We start from the raw sequence: 18,857 nt of genomic DNA, 5'->3' as shown, positions 1-18,857 counted from the left end.
CAGGAGGCTAAGAAGCTCCTCCCAGCTTGCAATCTTGTCGGGTGCCACGATTAGGGACACACTAATCGGGGTACTAAGATCACCCTGAAAAACGCAAACACATGTTAAGCGACTGAGACCACGAAAGCCAACGGCCTCCTTCCAAATCTGGAAGAAAGGAAAGGACTCAAAGAAGCCCAGCGTGCAGCCCATTCGCATCCCCCTCGAATCCGCGGGACGATCTCCGCCTCGCTCGAGGGTCCCCGTCGAGACCCCTCGACTGCGCCCTGCACCTCCGTCTCGCTCGAGGGTAGCGAGCCCACCCTCGAGCGGGTCACTCATCTCCGCCTCGCTCGAGGGCTCCCCTTGGGACCCTCGACCGCACAACGCATCTCCGCCTCGCTCGAGGCCACCCTTCAGCATAAGGGACGAACGGCCCCGCCGCCCAACCGCTCGCCGTACGGAGGCATTTAATGCCCATCATTCTTCCACAGTGCTCGGGACAGGCAGCATCGGGCCGCCATTCCCACAGTAGCTGTGACAGGAGTCCCATCCATCACCTCCGGTCACTGCTCCGCCATCCCGGACGCTGTGGCGGTACTGTGGAACCTGCGACGCGGGACAAGACGCGCTCAGCACAGTTCCCGTCACTATTCTGCCAACTCCGGCCGTCCGGACTCTGCCTCATCATACGCATGGCCCCGGGCCCACCTCCTGCTCGGGAGGTGGTCCGGTGTCGCCACGGGCCCCTCGAGGAGGGATGTCCATCACCCGCGGCCGGAGTCCCGGACCCCCCCTCGAGGGGTCCGGGACCTCCACGTGTCTCCCAGACTTCCTGGTGCGCGCGCCTGCACTCCGCCCAGGGGGTTCAGGACCGCCGCGTGCCCCACCCCCGCTGGTGCACGCAAGACTTTGACCTGCGGGGCCCACCGGATGCCACCGCGCCACATATGGAAGACCGTACCTCCAACAGCGATGACCACGCCGCCCACAAGGACTGGCAGGACGCCGGCACGATCTCCACAAGACCAATGACGATATCCACGACAGCTGCCACGCCCAACGCCATGCCCCCACAGTGTACTTTCTACAGTATCCGACCACTGTACCCCGCGATTCGGGGGAAAACGACGACTTTCATGCCCCCACTCATGTGCGCCGCCCCTCCTTGTAACTATAAAAGGAGGAGGCGGGCTACCTTTAAACGGGACGCTCAGACGCTTCCAGACGAGATCCATCACCACTTACGCTCCGGCATCCCTATTCGCCACCTTCAACCCCTCTTCTAGCAGAGACTCGGGAGCCTTCCTCCCTCTCTCACCTCGCTTGTATCCCCTACTACAAGCACATCGGGTGCAAGATAATACAGTGTCCTCGCACACCCCCTTTGCTGGATGTACGGCCCCGCGGCCGGAACCAGGATAAACCGTGCGTTACTGTGTTGCCTCTTGCATCATCATCTGGGACGAGGAAACACGCATTATTTACTAGTTGGGATCCAGGCCCCCGGGTCGGGACACCGACAAATCTCCCTTGGAGACAAACTATGCCGAAAGTTTACACACCATTCACCATTAGCGAAGTAGTCAGCGATCAGGACGGTGGGGTCTTCACAAATTCTGAACAGTTCAGGGAATTGAGTTTTTACCGAGTGTCTCCCTAAAAGAAAGTAAGCGGCCCATCACCTAATTTATGAAGGGATGGCTCCCCATTAAAAAGGTGCTTGACTTTATGAAGTCCTTACCAAAACTGTGAGGTGTCCTTGCACATGGAATTGAGAAAATTCCCATCACCCATATATTTAGCCTCTAAAAGCTTGTACCTACCATGCATCATTTCCTCCCTTGGCAAGTAGTACATTGTGTGAAAAACGCCTCAGGCAATCTCAGAAGAAGAAAAAAGACGCCTCAGGCAAGCATCGAGAAGAAGACCTCGCTGGTGCCGGCAAGCTCGGTAGGCACCAGTGAAGCCCTCGTGGCGGCAGCCCCCCAAATCCACGTGTAGTAGCCAGTACAGAATTCTACAGAACCTCAGCAACGGGGTAAAAAAAAAGATTGCTCGGTGGGGGCTGGACCTATTGGTGCTGAACAGATGCTCGGCTGCAGCCCAGAAACATGGTGGCCCGTAGCCGCAGCTGCGCCGAGCGAGACTGTAAATTTGTGAATCTCTATTCTCTACTTAGTAATTTAGATCTATATCTACTTAGTAATTTAGAGAAGCCGACCGTACGTCGTGCGTTGCGATCGTCGGCCCCCTCTCGCACGCAGGGGTTTTTTTTAGCGACCGTTGAGGTCAAACCGCCGCCGCCCGGTTCCGGTTTACCGTTCGGTTTGACTGGAAATCGGTAAAAATCTGTCAAATTCAAATTTCAAACTATAGACGCCAGTTCAATCAGTTTCCACCGGTTAGCCGACCGGTTTGACCGGTAAACCGGTCCGGTTTGAGTGGAAACCGGTCCATTGAAAAAAAACAGACTTTAGTTCAAAATTTGAATTTTTGTATAACATGTTTTTAGCCTAAATAAACCCTCCAATCTTCTTTTGTACTACTTTTACATTAATACAATGTATAACATGTTTTACATTGTATTTGTATACTTTTGTATGCATATTTTTTTGTTTAAATTCAAATGCCCGTAAAGTATACTAAATGAACGAATATTTGAAAAAATTTGACACCATTAGATTCGTTGCAACTTAAAGTATTTTTAGGAATTTTTTGAGATTTTTTCATTTTTTGAATTCAAATTTAAATTTTAAATTTGGGCCGGTTTGAAACCGGTCCGGACCGGTTTGACCGGTAACTGCGGTTTCTGAACCGGTTCCGGTCGGTTTTTTTAACCTGCTCGCACCATCGTCCCGCCGCTCAGATTAGGAGCCGCCTATGTTTCTGTTGCCATCGCGAGACCGTCCGATCCAGGCATCGCGTCCGTGTCCCAGTACTGCGCGATCCGAACTCTATTTGCGAAATTAACGCCGCTGGGATCGACGGTCTGGTCGAGGGTTCGATCCATCGCTGCAGCCCTGCGGGGGAGGAGGAGAGCCACGCTTAGGGGTGGTAAAGGGCCCAACATTTTGAATTAGAAAATCTAAGGATCGGGCTCTAAAAGGGCCGGGCTTTAAACATATGTATTTTTGAACTAAAAATTTTAAAAATTTTATTGGGCTGTGAAGAAATCATTAGAGCCATGGCCCATTACCACCCCTAGCCACGCTCGGGCGGGCCGACCGGGCGAGGGAGCCCGCGAGTGAAAACGGGAGACAAAACGGGATGCAAGGTGAAAATGTCTACAGGTGGGCCGATGCTGCGGGTCGTTGGATCCTCTTTCGACGCTCTAGATTGGCCCAATGTTTCACCGTGACATGCTGTAGCAATGTCATGGAATCTGAATCTCATCTTGAGCACGCCGAGCACCAACACGTTGGGGAACGCGCCAGTGAGCACATTGTCGGAGAGGCGGAGCGCGCGGAGGCCCGAGAGCACGACCAGCGCGGCCAGGTGGGGCGCGGCGCCAGCGAAGAATGGGGCTCTTCTGGCTGCGCGGCGGCCCCGGCAGCGCGCGTCGGGATCCGAGGGAAGGGGACCAGCGAGGGAGGGTGAGGGGACAAGAGTCTAAGGGTAACATGGACATTTTTCTTGGTGGGTCTCACGTGTTAGAGCTATCTAACTGTTACGTACTAACACCAGGTGGACAGAAGAGTATATGGATAAAAAAATATTTGCACGAGGACATATAGGTACGACTGAATTTTTTATGGACACGAAGATAACCACCAATTTTTATAAGAATACTAGGTTCGTGCCCGTGCATTGCTACGGGTAGCGAAAATATTTTACCATAATACAGAGTACGGGGAAAACATAATCCGATTAGGCTCAATGGCACATATATGAAGGAATAACCTTTGTAATCATATTCAAATGAAAAAAAAGCAAAACTCTCTACAACTAATAAAAAAATCAACAGACCTTCCATCAGCGTGATGCTTGATGATATCATATGAAAGCAACACAAGAAACCCCACATACCCATATTGACATTTGAATCATTGAAATGGTGTGCTAGCATGGATTGGCATTGACCATTACAGATAAATCAAGCATTGACCACACACAATATGTCATACAACTCATAGATCAGACAATAAGTATTTTTTGAGTGGTCTACTGCTAATAAACATGTAAATTGCAAATATAATCAAGGATATTTAGAACACGGAGTATATGTAAGGAATCTAGACTACATTATATGCAAGCTACTTACATTCATGCTCGATCTATCAGCTATCAATGTTTGACTTCTCTGAAGTTTCAGATTCCATGTCAAAAAAATATTGGTTGAGGTATAATTCAATCCTATATATTTCACTATACAAATGCATCTCAACCGCTCTAAGCAGAAATTCAAGCACATGTAGTTTGTAAGCACCTTCAGAAAATTGAAAAAGGATGCCCAACTATTTCTAAACTGTAACTGATTGTACTTGTTTAAACGTTGATGGTCCTTCGCATCTAAGGTTAGAATAAACTTTATATACTAATAATGATTACTGCTTTGATTACTAATAACTTTATATACTGTCATAATCATCAGTGGGATCCAGATGGGCTGAATAATTAGTGATCATGAATTTATGATAGGCTTAATTTAAGAAGTTAAATGACAACAAATAGTCACAGTAAAAATATTGAAAAAGTGGAGATCTTGTTTATGTGCACGGTGAATCATGATGATAATGAATATGAACAGACAAAGGTTTTTTTTTCAAAATGTTATCAGGCTTAATAGTTAACAGTAGAAACTCCTTGAGCTTTTCAGACATGACGAAGTACCAACTTGATAAATATGCAAATGAATTATTTCAGGAAACACCTTGGAAGTACTAAAATGTTTAAAATTTGCCAAATTATAGAATTCAAAAGTGTCATATAGTACTTAAATAGGAAGCAGAGTGATATTCTCAAAATAAGTTGGCCTAATCATTGGACTATCTACATGCTAGCTACATTCAATACTAATCTGCAAAAAGAAAAGCCTCTGGATACAAAATAGATGAACATGGACTAAACATTTTGAGCTCCGAGATACATGTTCCATGGGAGAAGTCATAAATCCGAGAATGGAATTTCATTAACAAGTAGTAATAATCCAGTAATTGAGAAAATTCAGTGAGAAGGAAAAGTATATGTTCAAGAATCTTAATAGTAAATATTCAAGGTATGTCATGACAGGATAAAGAGTAATATAAAGTATAATTAATATGAGATAGATGACAGTGACACAGGATATTAAACATAAACCCAACACTCCCAACTAATGCAAAATCTAGACCTTCACTCAAAATTATTCCTTATTCTCTATTGCGCACAATTCTTCGGGGCCACTCCAAAATTTGAACATCGATGATAAATAGAATGATTCAACCTAGCAAAAAAAATTAGAGAATGGTATGGGCTAATGAATTTGGATCTGAATTAATAACGGGCATAAACAAATAAAAGCAAATTTAGTTGCAACTAAAATACAAAAGAGGACGACTTTGAAGCATCTAATTTTAATACAAGGCCTGATACACCACAATCATGACTACACAAAATTTTATTTTTAACAACTCCTGTACAACCAAGTCCAAGTTAATGAACCCATGAGGAAAGTATTAGAAAAGGCTATTACAGTGAGTACAATTAAATTGGACACCAAGTTGAATACTAAGTGGAGTGGGTCACGCTGAAAAAACAAAGGGAAATCATAAGTGCCTATATGCAGTACCTGATTGCTCGCACCCAAACCACGGCCATTGTTTTGCCCATCCATCACTCCGTCCCAGCCAGTCCTCTTGTCCACCTTCTGGCTCCAATCATCCATCAGAATGCACAAAGCTTCCTTGGCGCCTTCCTTGGCACTCCATCACCAATCGCCCTCCACACGCTAGGCATGTAGGACCAGCTGCCGTAGGGCCCTCAGCTCATGAGCCGGCAAATATATAGAAGTAATTTCCATCAAAATCATGGCATCACGGTGCTTCAAATAAACGTTATTGCACACTGAACGCTAGATCACTTAACACAAAAGAAAGCAAAGCCCTGGTACTTAACATTGTGAATCCAGTTGTAGATTTGAATCCTAACTAATTGAACGCACAAAGACAGTAAAGAATGCATCAATTGACCAAACCAGCATGAACATCTCGTAGCAGGGTATAGGCAAAACAAACCTATGGGAAATTTCTTACCGTCTGTTTGGTTGGAGAGTGGGACGAATTCGGGTTGGATCCAACCCAATCCATTCACCCCGCAACCAAACACACGGTTAGCCGTGGAGCATGTTGCACACTGAGCGGGTGGAAATGAACCCATGGAGGATGTCCTAGGTGCTGGAGAGGACGGCGCTATAGATGATATGGAGGCTTTTGGCCAACTCGACCTGGCTCCATCTTGCAGAGGTTACCAGCGGCATCGCATACGCCCTCCCCTTCATGGGGCTGTTGGCTGCGTCCACCGCCACCGCCAGTGCCATCGCCGTGTATTGACATCTCCTGTGCAGTAGTGCAGGATTGCGGGTCGAGGCGTCCATGAGCAGCTTGTGGTCCAGGGGTGCGCGCGGTGCCCAGCACAGCGGCCACCAGCACCCAGACCACCATTGCCTCCGCTGTCGCCTATGTGTCGTCGCCATCGCCTCCATCTCCCCTCACTTAGACATTCATGTGATTCTGAAAAAGTAACATTACTAAGTAAATTTTACATCTAATAGGTACCAGCAGCTATGTAAAGAAAGGAATGCCAAGCTATATTTAAGAATCAGCATTAAGTTCAAAAGAAAAAAAGAGTTGATTAGTACAGATACCTGGAACCACTTTGGATTATCTGGACTCTGCTGCGCGGCTAACACTTCAACAAATCCACATTGGGACGTGCCCTGAGCCTTCATTCTTGTAACCTCCAATATTGCTTCCCTAGACTCTTGACTGTGTCAGCACATAGATCTTTGAGATGTTGCTGTTGAGACAATTGCTGACAGGGATATCAATGAGCCTGTAGTTGGCACCCAATGGAACTGCAGGCTTGGCACACTTGTTTGTCAGGGGGGACAATCTAGTCCCCGCACCACCTCCAAGAATGATTCCAAGAACACTCTGAGGCAGCAATTATGTGGTAATTGCATCCAGACAAATCGATTGAACAAAAAGTGCATTAAATTTATGAGTAATAATAACAGAAGGGCCATGTAGATCATTTTCTGTTAAATGATAAATTACTCATTTGTAGATCATGTTGGATTATATGGAACCACTTCATATTTTCCTACTTTTAGGTAATGAATGAAGGCTCAGGGCACGTCCCAATGCATAAAATTCCTGAAAACATGGAGAAATAGCTATAGTAAAATCATTAGGTTGTCTTTTGGCGCTCCACCGCACCAGTTTTGAGAGAACGTTGTTATAAATTACTAATGCTGGCATCAAAAGTAAACTTTTCCTGAAACTGATGCAAGGGAGGATTTCTATGCTCCGTGGGACCAGTTTGATAAACCCAACAAACCCAAAGAAACTGAGCTATTTTTTATTGTTCATGCAGGCAATGGAGAAAGACTCATTTGATGCCACCTTGCTAGCGAATAGGAGCTTATGCTGGCTGCTAGATGCTCAAAAGTCCTCGTGTTGCAGATTTTCTGTGAAACTGAAAAGCTCCACCAATAATTTTTTTTACTATACTTATTTGATAAGGGGTGGATAACTTCTACCATCCTGATACAGGAAGGAGAATAGAATTGGTCACATGACATTATCTTGGTGTTTCGATATTTCAATAGACCAATCAATTATTTTGCTAATTGATGAGTTCAATCAATAGCCGAACTAATTTGATTATCCACGAGGCACATAACATCTAAATCTCACTTTTCCCATACCTCTGCTCATCGTCACAGTTTGTACTCAAGGAGCAAATTCATCACCATAGAAATTCCTTGAACTGCTCTGCGTCCAAGTTGCGGAGGCACACTGAACCTGCAGAAACTGAAAACGAGAGGATTACAAGTAGCAGTGTCAGATCCATGAGAAAAGCCAGAGCAGGTACTCACACTTGACTTCGAACGGGAGGGAGCTTGGGGCCGGAGATGATCTGGGAGATGGGAGAGGAAGGGAGGGAGCTTGGTGATGGACGGAGCCACGGAGGTGAGATGGGATCCAAGGGAGGGGTCGGGGGGAGAGCTGAGGCGCGGGTCACCGGTGGAGCGGGCGACGAATGCGAGCTCGTCACCGAGGCCCGTCGCCGCGCGCGCGACCTCCCTCCGCACTGCCCCGATCAGCCGAGCAGAGGCGGCGGCGGTGGCCACGCGCCATCGAGCACGCGATCCGGTGAGGGCGCGGACGGCACGGCGGGCGGGGCCGAGCGGCGACGCGGACGTCGCTGTCATGGCTGAGGCCACGCCGTAATGCGCCTACCGGAGATGAAGACGTATAGATATGATTACGTATCCTATTGTAATGCGAAAGTGAGTCGGAGTATCTGACAGTGGGCCTGAGGCCGTGTCGCCCGCGTGAGCTTTAGGCTGACCACAGCGGAGGGAGCAAGAGCAAATTTGCTCCCTCCTCGTTTCCCACGCCCTCTCTGTCTATAGTGCCAAACAGTGCATCTACAGTGTCAAACAGTGTATTTGCTCCTTCATTTGCTCCTTCCGCTGTGGACGGTCTTAGGGCGTGTTTGATATGGGCCAATTCAGTGGCTCGAGCTCCCCACATGCAGGCAGCCGATGTTTGATTTCCTTCCACTGCTCCTCGACCAGGCTCCAACGAACCAAAAAACCTTCTCTCTCTTGGCTCCCGTGCGACGCTCTTGACTTCCGTTTTTCTGGAGCCAAGCATGTCCCGTGCTCACGCGAGCCACGGGTGAGGATAGCGCTACCTCCACTCTCACCCACCGCCCCCCTTGAACACGGTACCTCGACGCCTCCACGTCGTCGTGCCCGGCGACACCGACGAAGTCCAGGCAGGCGCGCCAGGAGGAGGAGCCAGCGCCGAGAGCTTGGCAGCAGGGCGGCGGTGGATTGGGGTTCTGCTCGACGCTCCTGTCGCAGTCCGGCGCGGCGAGGACGCGTCGTCGCTCGTGGTGGAGCAGAGCACGGCTGGTCCAAGCCGTCGCCGCGGTGCCCCCGTCCGCGGCGCTGGCGTCGAGGCCGGCGCCGGTCTCACCCTCGGCCGCGCCCCTCGCGGTGTTCCTCACCATGGACATCCCGAAGCTGGCCGCGTCCCCCGCTGCCGCCCAGGCCAAGCGCCGCTCTCCCCTGCTCCACCGGCGTCCCTGTCCGACCTCATTCGTTCAGCGTCCGCGACCGGCTCCCACGGCAGCAGGCTCTGTCGCGGGCGACGGCGACCTCCGCGTGGGCCCGAGCGAGGCCGCCGGACTCGCCCACCGTGGGCCAGGCGCGGGCACCCGCACACCGGCCGTGCTGTCGTCGACCTCGAGCGGCGGGTGAGCGGCGGGCTCCCTGCTCCGGCGTTGAGATGCGCGAGAACGGCGGGCAAGCGCGGTGGCCAACCGACGAGTGAGAGCGTGCGCAGCGGCTGGCGGGAGCGAGACACGAGGGTCTCCACGGCGCTGAGGTGCTGCTTCGCCGGCCCAGAGGTGGTTGGCTGGTCGCCATGCATGTGTTCGACGAAATGACTCACAGGCGAGAGCAGGGAAAGGATGGGTGGTAAGGCTACATGTTGCTGGATGCAAGGTACCCATACCGCTGGTACACGCAAATCAAACACATTCGCTATATAGCCTGGCTCATTTGGTACAATTAAATCAAACAAGAGCAACTGCTGGCTTGAGCCTAGCTGTGGCTGGCGAGCCACGAGCCAGGCGCCCAGGCCTTCTAGAGCGCAGAAATCAAACACGCCCTTATAGGCCGCGACTGAACATCTTGTAAGACAAGTAATATGCTATGAAACAAATCGGAGGAGGAATCTGTCCTCGTCCCGGCGAATCTCTGTGTTCTTCTGTGATTTCTCACGTCTGGATTTGATCCAAGGCTACAGGTATTACAGTGGTATCAGATTCATCGATTCCTTGGTACGTCGCCGCCAATTCGCTATCTGTTTTGCTCCCTTGTTCGTCCCCTGTTCTTCACCGATTTCGTTTCGCTCCGCCGGATATCCTTCGATTCTGGCGTCCTCGCCCCGTCCTCGACTTCCGTCGACGCTGGACACCGCAAACCGTCGGTTAGCCGCTCCGGCGCCGCCGTCCACATACCCTTTGTTTGCGCCGCTTAGGGTTATAGATTCAATCAGGAGCGACCGTGTTCTGCAATTGACTCGGTTTTGGGGATTTTCTGGGGCGCATTTTGGAATTCGGATCTCGGATTTCCTTTTTCTACATTCCGGGTGAGCCAGTTATTCCGTCAATCTTGACCTTGCAAACGGATTTGGTTGGGCTATCTCGCCTCTACGACACATCGTTGCGGAGATCGATTCCTGTAATTCCTATCCACGCGGGTCGATTTGCGGTGGTTCATCACGGCCCCTCCAAAGCCCTCCGCGCAGTCTCAGCTACTCTTGGAAGCTATGGCTTTGGCGGAGCAGCGTGAGGAGGAAAAGTGGGAGCAACTCATGGCGAGCGTGGATCTCCTATTTGCCAGAGTTGGCTCAATTGATCGCAACCAACAGCAGATCAACGCTCAGTTGGATTTGAGTGCTCAGGTGATGGAGCGTGTGCTGCAGGACCAACAAACTCTGGCCAAGCAGATGGAGCTTACCGGCCAAGTGGTGGCTTGTCCCACCTTGGATCGCCATCCGACTCCACCATCATCATCGCGTCCAAATCATGGAGATACTCGTTTCACAAAGTTCCATCATGGGGCTTCTTCATGCAACAGGGAAGTACCACCTCCTGAACATCGCGACTCTCATCGGTCTCACTCAGATCATCACAGTTTCTCCCGTAATGCACTTCCTAAATTGACTTTTCCCATGTTTAATGGCGTCAATCCTGTGGTTTGGAAGGATAAATGTTTGGATTTCTTTCACTTTTACAATATTCCTGAGAGTCTGTGGGTTACATCTACATCTTTGAACATGGATGAAAATTCTTCTAAGTGGTATAAAACTTACAAGCTCACCAATGTGATAGGAACTTGGTCTGAATTTATTGCTGCTGTGGAACAACAGTTTGGCTCATATGAATATAGAGATGCTATAGGGGAATTGGTGTCTTTATATTAGGAGGGCACTCTGGAAGAATAAATATCTGCATTTGTGGATCTTCAATATCAGATTACTATGCACAATACAGGAATGGACCAGGTGTATTTTGTCACTCAGTTCATCGAAGGACTTAAACCTGAATTGAGAGCTGGGGTGCAGTCTCAAGTCCCTGAAGATATGAGGAAGGCAATTATGTTAGCTCGAGTACAACAACAGATTGCAGAGAGTAAGCATTTCAAACCACCCAAGTATTAGCACTTTTCTAAGGCCAGTAGTCAGTCTACCAAGTCTGATGGCCGTAGTACCACTACTACGGGTTCATTGTGGAAGGAAAGGCAGCTCCGCGATTACAGGAAGGCTAATGGTCTTTGCATGTACTGTGGGGACAAGTTTGATGCTGCACATGCTGCTAGTTGAACTAAACGTCCACAAGCTCAGGTTCATTCTTTGGTGGTGAATAACCGGGATCAACCTCTCTCTGATGATGTACTGACTCAGTTGGCTATGGAGGACTCTCTTACTGAAGACTTACAGCAGTTGTTGTAAGGATCACCGGGGTGTCCGACCCTAGAGGGGGAGGGGGTGAATAGGGTCGCTAATCGCTTTTTAACCTAGGGCTCAATCTAATTGCATAAGATAAACCTAACACGTCCTACACATGCTAGTTATGACTAAGGTTTATCTATGCTACCCTCTACTTACCCCAAAAGACTTGCAACCTATAGCCAATCCTAATCAAACTAACTAGGAAAGTAAAGGAAAGCAAGAAAGAATAAATACGGAAACGTAATGCGGTAAGTAAAGCGGTAAGGGAGAGGATATGCAAACTCCCATGAAGACACCAAGACACACGATTTAACGTGGTTCGGTTAGGACACCAAAGTCTCTCCCTACGTCCACGGCCACTTGTCCAACACGAACAAGTGTGATGCCGAGTCTCTTCGCTTGATCACCGTCTTGCCACGCCTCCAAGGCTCCCGACAAGCAAAGGCTAAGTGACGCCAAGTCACAAAGACGAGGTCACCGCCACCGTCTATCTCGAAGCGTCACCACGGCACCGTCTTCACTATCTAGGAGCTTTAACACCAAGTAGGGGCCTCCTTCCCCGCACAAAATGTCGTTGCCACTCCACACCAAGTCGGAGGGTCACACGACGAGTACACAAGGTGCTTGCCGCAGCAAGGCTTTCTCTCAAGCTAGTTCTCTCAAGAATTAAGCCTAAACAAGCACTAAGCACTCTCACAAGTGTGCTTAAGCCTATATGATGTACAATGAAGCTCTATGGTGGTTGGAGATGATCTTTAGCTCTTGTATACTTCCTTGAACTCCAGCACTCTCAAATGACCCGGCCTTGGGGGTATATATAGGCAGCACAAGCAAATATAGCCATTGGAGAAAAGCTGCTAGAAAACTGCGTAACGCCGGTTAATCCGACGTGCCCCAAAAGCCATCATCGGTTCAACCGGTGTATGTAAACTGCTAATTGAAAAACTAGCCGTTAGCAATCAACCGGTGTATCGTCGGTTTAACCGATGTAATCAACCGGTGTATGGAATATTAACGTCGGTTTAACCAGTGAGTGTACCTTCTTCACGTTCCTCCAAAAACCACCTCTCTGGACAACTGAACCGATGCAATTGACCGATGCATCGTCGGTTCAACCGGTGTAGGTATTTTCCTCGGTCTTCGTCTGCCAATGCACCGACTTATATAATTTCCGTAGCGTCGGTTCATCCGGTGTAAAACCCTAGCCCGCAGACCTTTTTTGTGATTGCACCGGTGAGTTCATTTTGCCCTACGTCGGTTTAACCGATGATAGCAAAATGCCTCAATTCTTGTTCCTTGGACCGAAGAGCTTTCAGGGCTGGCCCTTCGAGCCTAGCTACGCCTATTTTCTCTTTGTCATCACTTGAACCTAAAAGCCTGAGAATAGTCATCTTAACAATCACATTAGTCCAAGTGTTGTGTGTGTCATCAATCGCCAAAATATCATTTTGAAATATGGCATGAGAGGCCATTTTCGCTACAGTTGTCTTTGAATGCTTTGGCTGGTACAGCAATGGGTGATGTTCTCCAACTTAGATGCAAAATTCAAGATAAAGTAATGCTGGTCTTGTTGGATAGTGGCAGTTCTAACATTTTTGTCAGTGCCTCCTTCTTGGAGCGTGTGGGTATTACACCAACTCTAGCAGCTCCCAAACAAGTCAAATTAGCCAATGGCCAGTTGCTTATCACTAACCACAAAGTGCACCAAATGGAGTGGTGGTGTCAAGGACAAACTCTAGTGCATGATATGCAGGTCCTAGAGATGAGTGCTTATGATGCTATTCTAGGGTATGATTGGCTCAAGTTGCACATCCCTATGAATTGTTTATGGGATCAGTATGCTGTGGAATATATGGACAAAGGCAGTCTGATCAAGTTGCACGGGGTACAACCATCTCCATTAGCTGTCTCCCCTGTGTCAGCTACTAAGTTGATGAAGCTTCACAAAGGAAATGATGTCTGGGCATTGGCTATGGTCCACTTGTCTACTCCATCAGACAGTAATCAACCTGAGGAAGTCAAATCTTTACTACAAGAATTTGAAGATGTGTTCTCCAAGCCATCTAGCCTCCCACCTAAGAGGCCTTATGATCATACTATCCCATTACTTCCAGATGCAGTGCCAGTGAACTCTAAGCCTTACAGATATTCTCCTATGCACAAAGATAAGATAGAGAGGCAAGTCAGGGAACTGTTGGCAGCTGGACTGATCACCCACAGTAACAGCCCCTTTGCTTCACCTGTTTTGCTTGTCCAAAAGAAGGATGGCCAATGGAGATTCTGTGTGGATTATAGAAGACTCAATTCTCTCACCAATAAAAATAGATTTCCTCTTCCTATCATTGAGGAAATTTGGATGAATTGGCAGGCACAAAGTTTTCACTAAGTTGGACATGACTGCTGGATACCACCAGATTAGAATGGCAGAACAGGATGAGTTGAAAACAGCCTTCAAGACCCACCATGGGCATTTTCAGTTCAAGGTGATGCCATTTGGGCTCACAAATGTCCCAGCAACATTTCAATGTGTTATGAATGAGATCCTTCAACCCTTCCTCAGAAAATTTGTCCTTGTTTTCCTAGATGATATCTTGATTTACAGTCCAACATGGGAATCTCATTTGCAGCATATCAAGGCAGTCCTGCTTCAACTCAGGCAACATCAGTTTTATTTGAAAAGCAGTAAGTGCTCCTTTGCCCATAAAACACTGGAGTACCTGGGTCACATCATCTCACAAGAGGGAGTGGCAACTGACCTCACTAAAACAACAGCCATGCAGCAATGGCCTACTCCAACCAATGCCACTGAGTTGAGGGGTTTTCTAGGCCTTACTGGATATTATTGAAGGTTTGTGAGAAACTATGGTGTGGTGGCTAAACCATTGACCAATCTTTTAAAGAAAAATCAGTTCAGCTGGTCCTCAACAACAGATCAAGCATTTTACAACCTGAAACAACTCATGTCCAGCACTCCAGTATTGATACTGCCAGACTTTTCCCTCCCTTTTTTCATTGAGATTGATGCCTGCTCCACAAGCATTGGAGCAGTGTTTATGCAGCAAAACCACCCTGTGGCTTATCTCAGCAAAGCCTTGGGACCCAAACACCAACACCTATCCATTTATGAGAAAGAGTTTTTGGCTCTCATCATGGCAGTTGAGAAATGGAGGTCATATTTGCAAAGACAAGAGTTCCTCATAAGAACTGATCACAAGAGTTTATCCTACTTGACAGAACAGAATATACACTCTGATCTACAGAGGAAGGCTATGACACGGCTGATGGGGTTACAATTTAAAGTGGTCTATAAAAAGGGAATTGATAATACAGCTGCAGATGCATTATCTAGAGTGGGGCACTTGATGGCACTACAAGCAGTATCTGAGGCAACTCCACTATGGATTCAGGAGGTGCTGAACTCCTACTATACAGATTCTGAAGCTCAATCCTTACTGCAGTCCCTTGCCATTCATTCTCCCAATGCTCAGGGCTACTATCTGGACAATGGAATCATCAAGAAGGACAACCATATCTGGCTTGCCAATAATTCTGCTCTTAGAACCAAAGTCATTTATGCATTTCATTCTAGTCCCATTGGAGGCCATTCTGGTATTACTATCACTTATCACAAGGTGAAACAGCTGTTCTTTTGGAAGGGCATGCGCCAACAGGTGGAGGATTTTGTCAAACAATGCGGCATTTGTCAGCAAGCTAAACATGAACATTGACATGTACCTGGACTGCTCCAACCATTACCTGTCCTAGCAGGAGCTTGGCAGGAGATCTTTGGACTTCATAGAAGGCCTTCCTCTCTCTATTGGAGCTAATGTCATCCTGGTGATTGTGGATCGTTTTACCAAGTATGCTCATTTCCTGTCCCTCAAACATCCATTCACAGCTCATCACGTTGCTCAATTGATGCTGGACTCTGTGGTTAAGTTACATGGTATTCCAAAAACCATAGTATCAGACAGAGACAGAATTTTCCTTAGCCATGTGTGGCAGGAGTTGTTCACTGCATTGGGTACAAAACTGTTACACAGCACGGCCTATCACCCGCAAACAGATGGTCAAACCGAACGAGTTAACCAATGTTTGGAAATGTATCTCAGGTGTGCTGTCCAACAATCACCTCAGCAATGGAAGAAGTGGCTCCCTTTAGCAGAGCTGTGGTACAACTCTACTTTCCACACTGCACTTGGTTGTTCTCCATTCAAAGCTTTATATGGGTATGATTCCAATATGGGAGTGCTTCCCTCCCAGACTGATCCACCACTCACAGAACACACAGTGCAGGAGCTGTTGAGTGACAGAGAAGAACATATTGCTATGTTGAAAAATCAGTTGGCAGTGGCTCAAAACCGTATGAAGTTGCAGGCTGATAAACATAGAGTGGATATATAGAACCTTTCAGGTTGGAGAACAAGTGTTACTTAAGTTGCAACCCTACGTGCAAGCTTCAGTTGTCAATCGCCCATTCCCAAAGCTGTCCTACAAATTCTTTGGACTTTACACAGTGTTGGAGCGAATTGGATGTGCTGCTTACAAGCTGGACTTACCACCCGATAGTAAAGTTCACAATGTCTTCCATGTGTCCCAATTGAAGCCTTTTAATCCAGACTTCACACCGGTGTTCTCTGATATTCAGAAATTGGTGGATCTCAGCGTCCACAATCCACAACCTGAGGCTCTTCTGCAACGTTGCTTAGTAAAGAAAGGTAACACAGCTATCCCTCAGGTACTAACTAAGTGGACTGGCTTTTCTTCAGACAATGCTACCTGGGAGGATCTTTATGTGCTCAAGCAGCGTTTTCCTCTGGCTGCCGTTTGGGGGCAATCGGCGTCTCAAGGGGGGAAGATGTCATGGCTGAGGCCACGCCAAAGGAGTAATGCGCCTACCGGAGATGAAGACATATAGATATGATTACGTATCCTATTGTAATGTGAAAGTGAGTTGGAGTCTCTGACAGTGGGCCTGAGGCCGTGTCGCCCGCGTGAGCTTTATAGGCCGCGACTGAACATCTTGTCAGACAAGTAATATGCTATGAAACAAATCGGAGGAGTGATATGTCCTCGTCCCGGCGAATCCCTGTGTTCTTCTGTGATTTCTCACGTCTGGATTTGATCCAAGGCTATGGGTATTACAGTCGCGTCCGGCGTGAGTGCTAGGGGCGGGTCGGCGGCGGATCTGATGACGGCGCGGTGGTCGGGTCAGGGCGGGCGGGACCGAGCGGCGACGCGGATGTTCCGGCGGCGGCGTGGACCTCTCGACGGAGCGGCAGCCGGGACGGCGCAGCGCGAACGACGGCGCGAACGACAAGGCGTCGCGCGAACCGGTGAGGGCGCTGGGCGAAGGGGAGTGAGGCACCGCCCCAGCCGACCGAGCGTGCGGAGGTACCAGCGGGGGGTTGGATCTGTGCGGTGGAGGGGCCTTCGTCGGCAGGTGGAGTCGAGCACGGGCAGAGCGCAAGGGCGGCAGCAAGGTGGGGGAGACGGCGACGGCGGCGAGGGCGAGGTTGGGGGCGACGGTAGCACGCGGGGGTGTGGAGGGGTGGGGGGGAGGAGGTTGGGCCGAGTGCGAGGGTGAGGGAGATGGGAAGAGATGGAACCGTCGGGCGAGTGGGGAGCAGAGTTTACAAAACCAGTGGGAACCGGTCCGGTTCCGGTTTGGGCCGGTACCAAACCGGCCCAAATTCAAAATTCAAAATTGAATTCAAAAAAATGAAAAATTCCCAAAAAAATTCCTAAAAATACTTCAAGGTGCGACGAATCTAATGGTGTCAAATTTTCTCAAAAATTTGTTCATTTAACATACTTTTCGGGCATTTAAAGTTAAACCAAAAAAGAAAAGGAAAAAATGAGACGGCCCATTAAGGCCCACTTGGTAAACCGGTCAAACCGGCCGGTATACCGTTCCAAACCGGTTACACATGTGATTTTGAATTTGGATTTGAATTCAAACTGGTCAAACCGGCCAATAAACCGGTCAAACCCGCCGGTATACCGGTCCAAACCGATTACACATGCGATTTTGAATTTGGATTTAAATTCAACCGGTTTCCACCGGTTTCCGGTCAAACCGGTCCGGTAAACCGCTACCGGAGGGCGGCGGTTTGACCGGATCGGTCGGGATTATTAACGCTGGTGGGGAGACCGAGAAGCGGAACCGCGCGCGGAGCACAGACGGACGGACGAATCTCGAACGAATATTCGGATGACGATAAAAAAAAAGTCACCCTTAGCCTCTTTTTAGTAGTAGAGATATAGGTACAACTGGACGAAGGTAACCACCAAATATACAAGCAAGCCCGTGCCCGGCGCGGATTCCCTGACTTCACCACGGCAAAGTCAGGGCTGACTTTACTTCGTCCAGATGACGTTCGTTCTCCATCATGCAGCTGCTATCAGTCTCTTCTTTATGCACACATCATTCTGTCTAGTTGTAAGGCCTAGCCCAACTAAAGCCCATGTCGGGTGGGATAAAAAAACACCACAGGAATGAAGATTTAGACATTCAGTTCATATGCTCAAATCAGTTTTAGTGCAATCTGCAAAGGTACAACAACATTTCATTCCAATATTTTAAATAGTTTAATGCTTGAAATGAACAAAATAATTTCAAGCATAGGACACCACTGCAGTAGAAGTACACTAGCACTCGGCCACATAATTTCCAGAGTTGCTAAATATCCACTAAAAACCATCCATTAGCATACAGTTTTCAACAAGTGCTCAGCCTCCCAAAAGAACAAAATAACCTCCCTTCTTTGCAGGTGCTAAATTTGAGCCCTAAAGAAGATCTTGAATAGATATATTATCAATTTCACTAGGACCCTACAAAGACAAAGACAAAGGAAAAGTTAGAATGCAACAAATACTGAAATCAGTTTATACGAGTTGAAATAGAGCAATATAAACTGATGGAGTTTCTGCCGCCCATATAAGCATTATCCATTGGTACTTGAGTTTCTACACCATCAACATTCTCAGGATGCTGCATAAATCAACCAATATTTTTAGTTGATATTCATCAAATCAAGAACCTTCAAAGCATGATCACACAATACACCTGTCCTTTTGAACTGCTCACAACTACATGAAGCTTTTTTTTATATTTTCACATCACCAACAACTATGGGCTCT

The 18,857-nt window shown here is 48.0% G+C and overlaps 2 protein-coding genes across 8 annotated transcripts; one reads left to right on the top strand and one right to left on the bottom strand.

Annotated features, from left to right (window-relative positions):
* Nucleotides 1–5,151: 5,151 nt before the first annotated feature.
* On the bottom strand, nucleotides 5,152–8,419 carry LOC120642577. 7 transcript variants are annotated; one of them, XR_005662616.1, is made up of 5 exons: nucleotides 8,060–8,412; nucleotides 7,889–7,994; nucleotides 6,824–7,354; nucleotides 5,750–6,689; nucleotides 5,152–5,404 (listed from the first exon to the last, which is right to left on the bottom strand). XR_005662616.1 is itself a non-coding variant. In XM_039919166.1 (2 exons), exons 1-2 carry the CDS (start codon nucleotides 8,393–8,395, stop codon nucleotides 7,914–7,916), a joined length of 417 nt encoding a protein of 138 aa, XP_039775100.1. In that variant the 5' UTR covers nucleotides 8,396–8,419; the 3' UTR covers nucleotides 7,883–7,913. The 7 variants fall into 7 exon arrangements, 1 of the variants encoding a protein (XP_039775100.1); XR_005662615.1 differs by having other exon boundaries at nucleotides 6,824–7,334; XR_005662619.1 differs by having other exon boundaries at nucleotides 6,824–7,112.
* A 2,110-nt stretch (nucleotides 8,420–10,529) lies between these two features.
* LOC120640231 lies at nucleotides 10,530–15,442 on the top strand. The gene is made up of 5 exons (XM_039916087.1): nucleotides 10,530–10,737; nucleotides 10,841–10,905; nucleotides 11,238–11,354; nucleotides 13,552–13,933; nucleotides 14,871–15,442. Exons 1-5 carry the CDS (start codon nucleotides 10,530–10,532, stop codon nucleotides 15,440–15,442), a joined length of 1,344 nt encoding a protein of 447 aa, XP_039772021.1.
* The last annotated feature ends 3,415 nt before the right edge of the window (nucleotides 15,443–18,857 follow it).

The sequence above is a fragment of the Panicum virgatum genome, chromosome 7K, assembly GCF_016808335.1.
Source record: "Panicum virgatum strain AP13 chromosome 7K, P.virgatum_v5, whole genome shotgun sequence".
Classification (NCBI taxonomy): Eukaryota; Viridiplantae; Streptophyta; class Magnoliopsida; order Poales; family Poaceae; genus Panicum; species Panicum virgatum.
The sequence above is the reverse complement of the archived record's forward strand: the minus strand, read 5'-3'. Positions and strand labels throughout refer to the sequence as shown.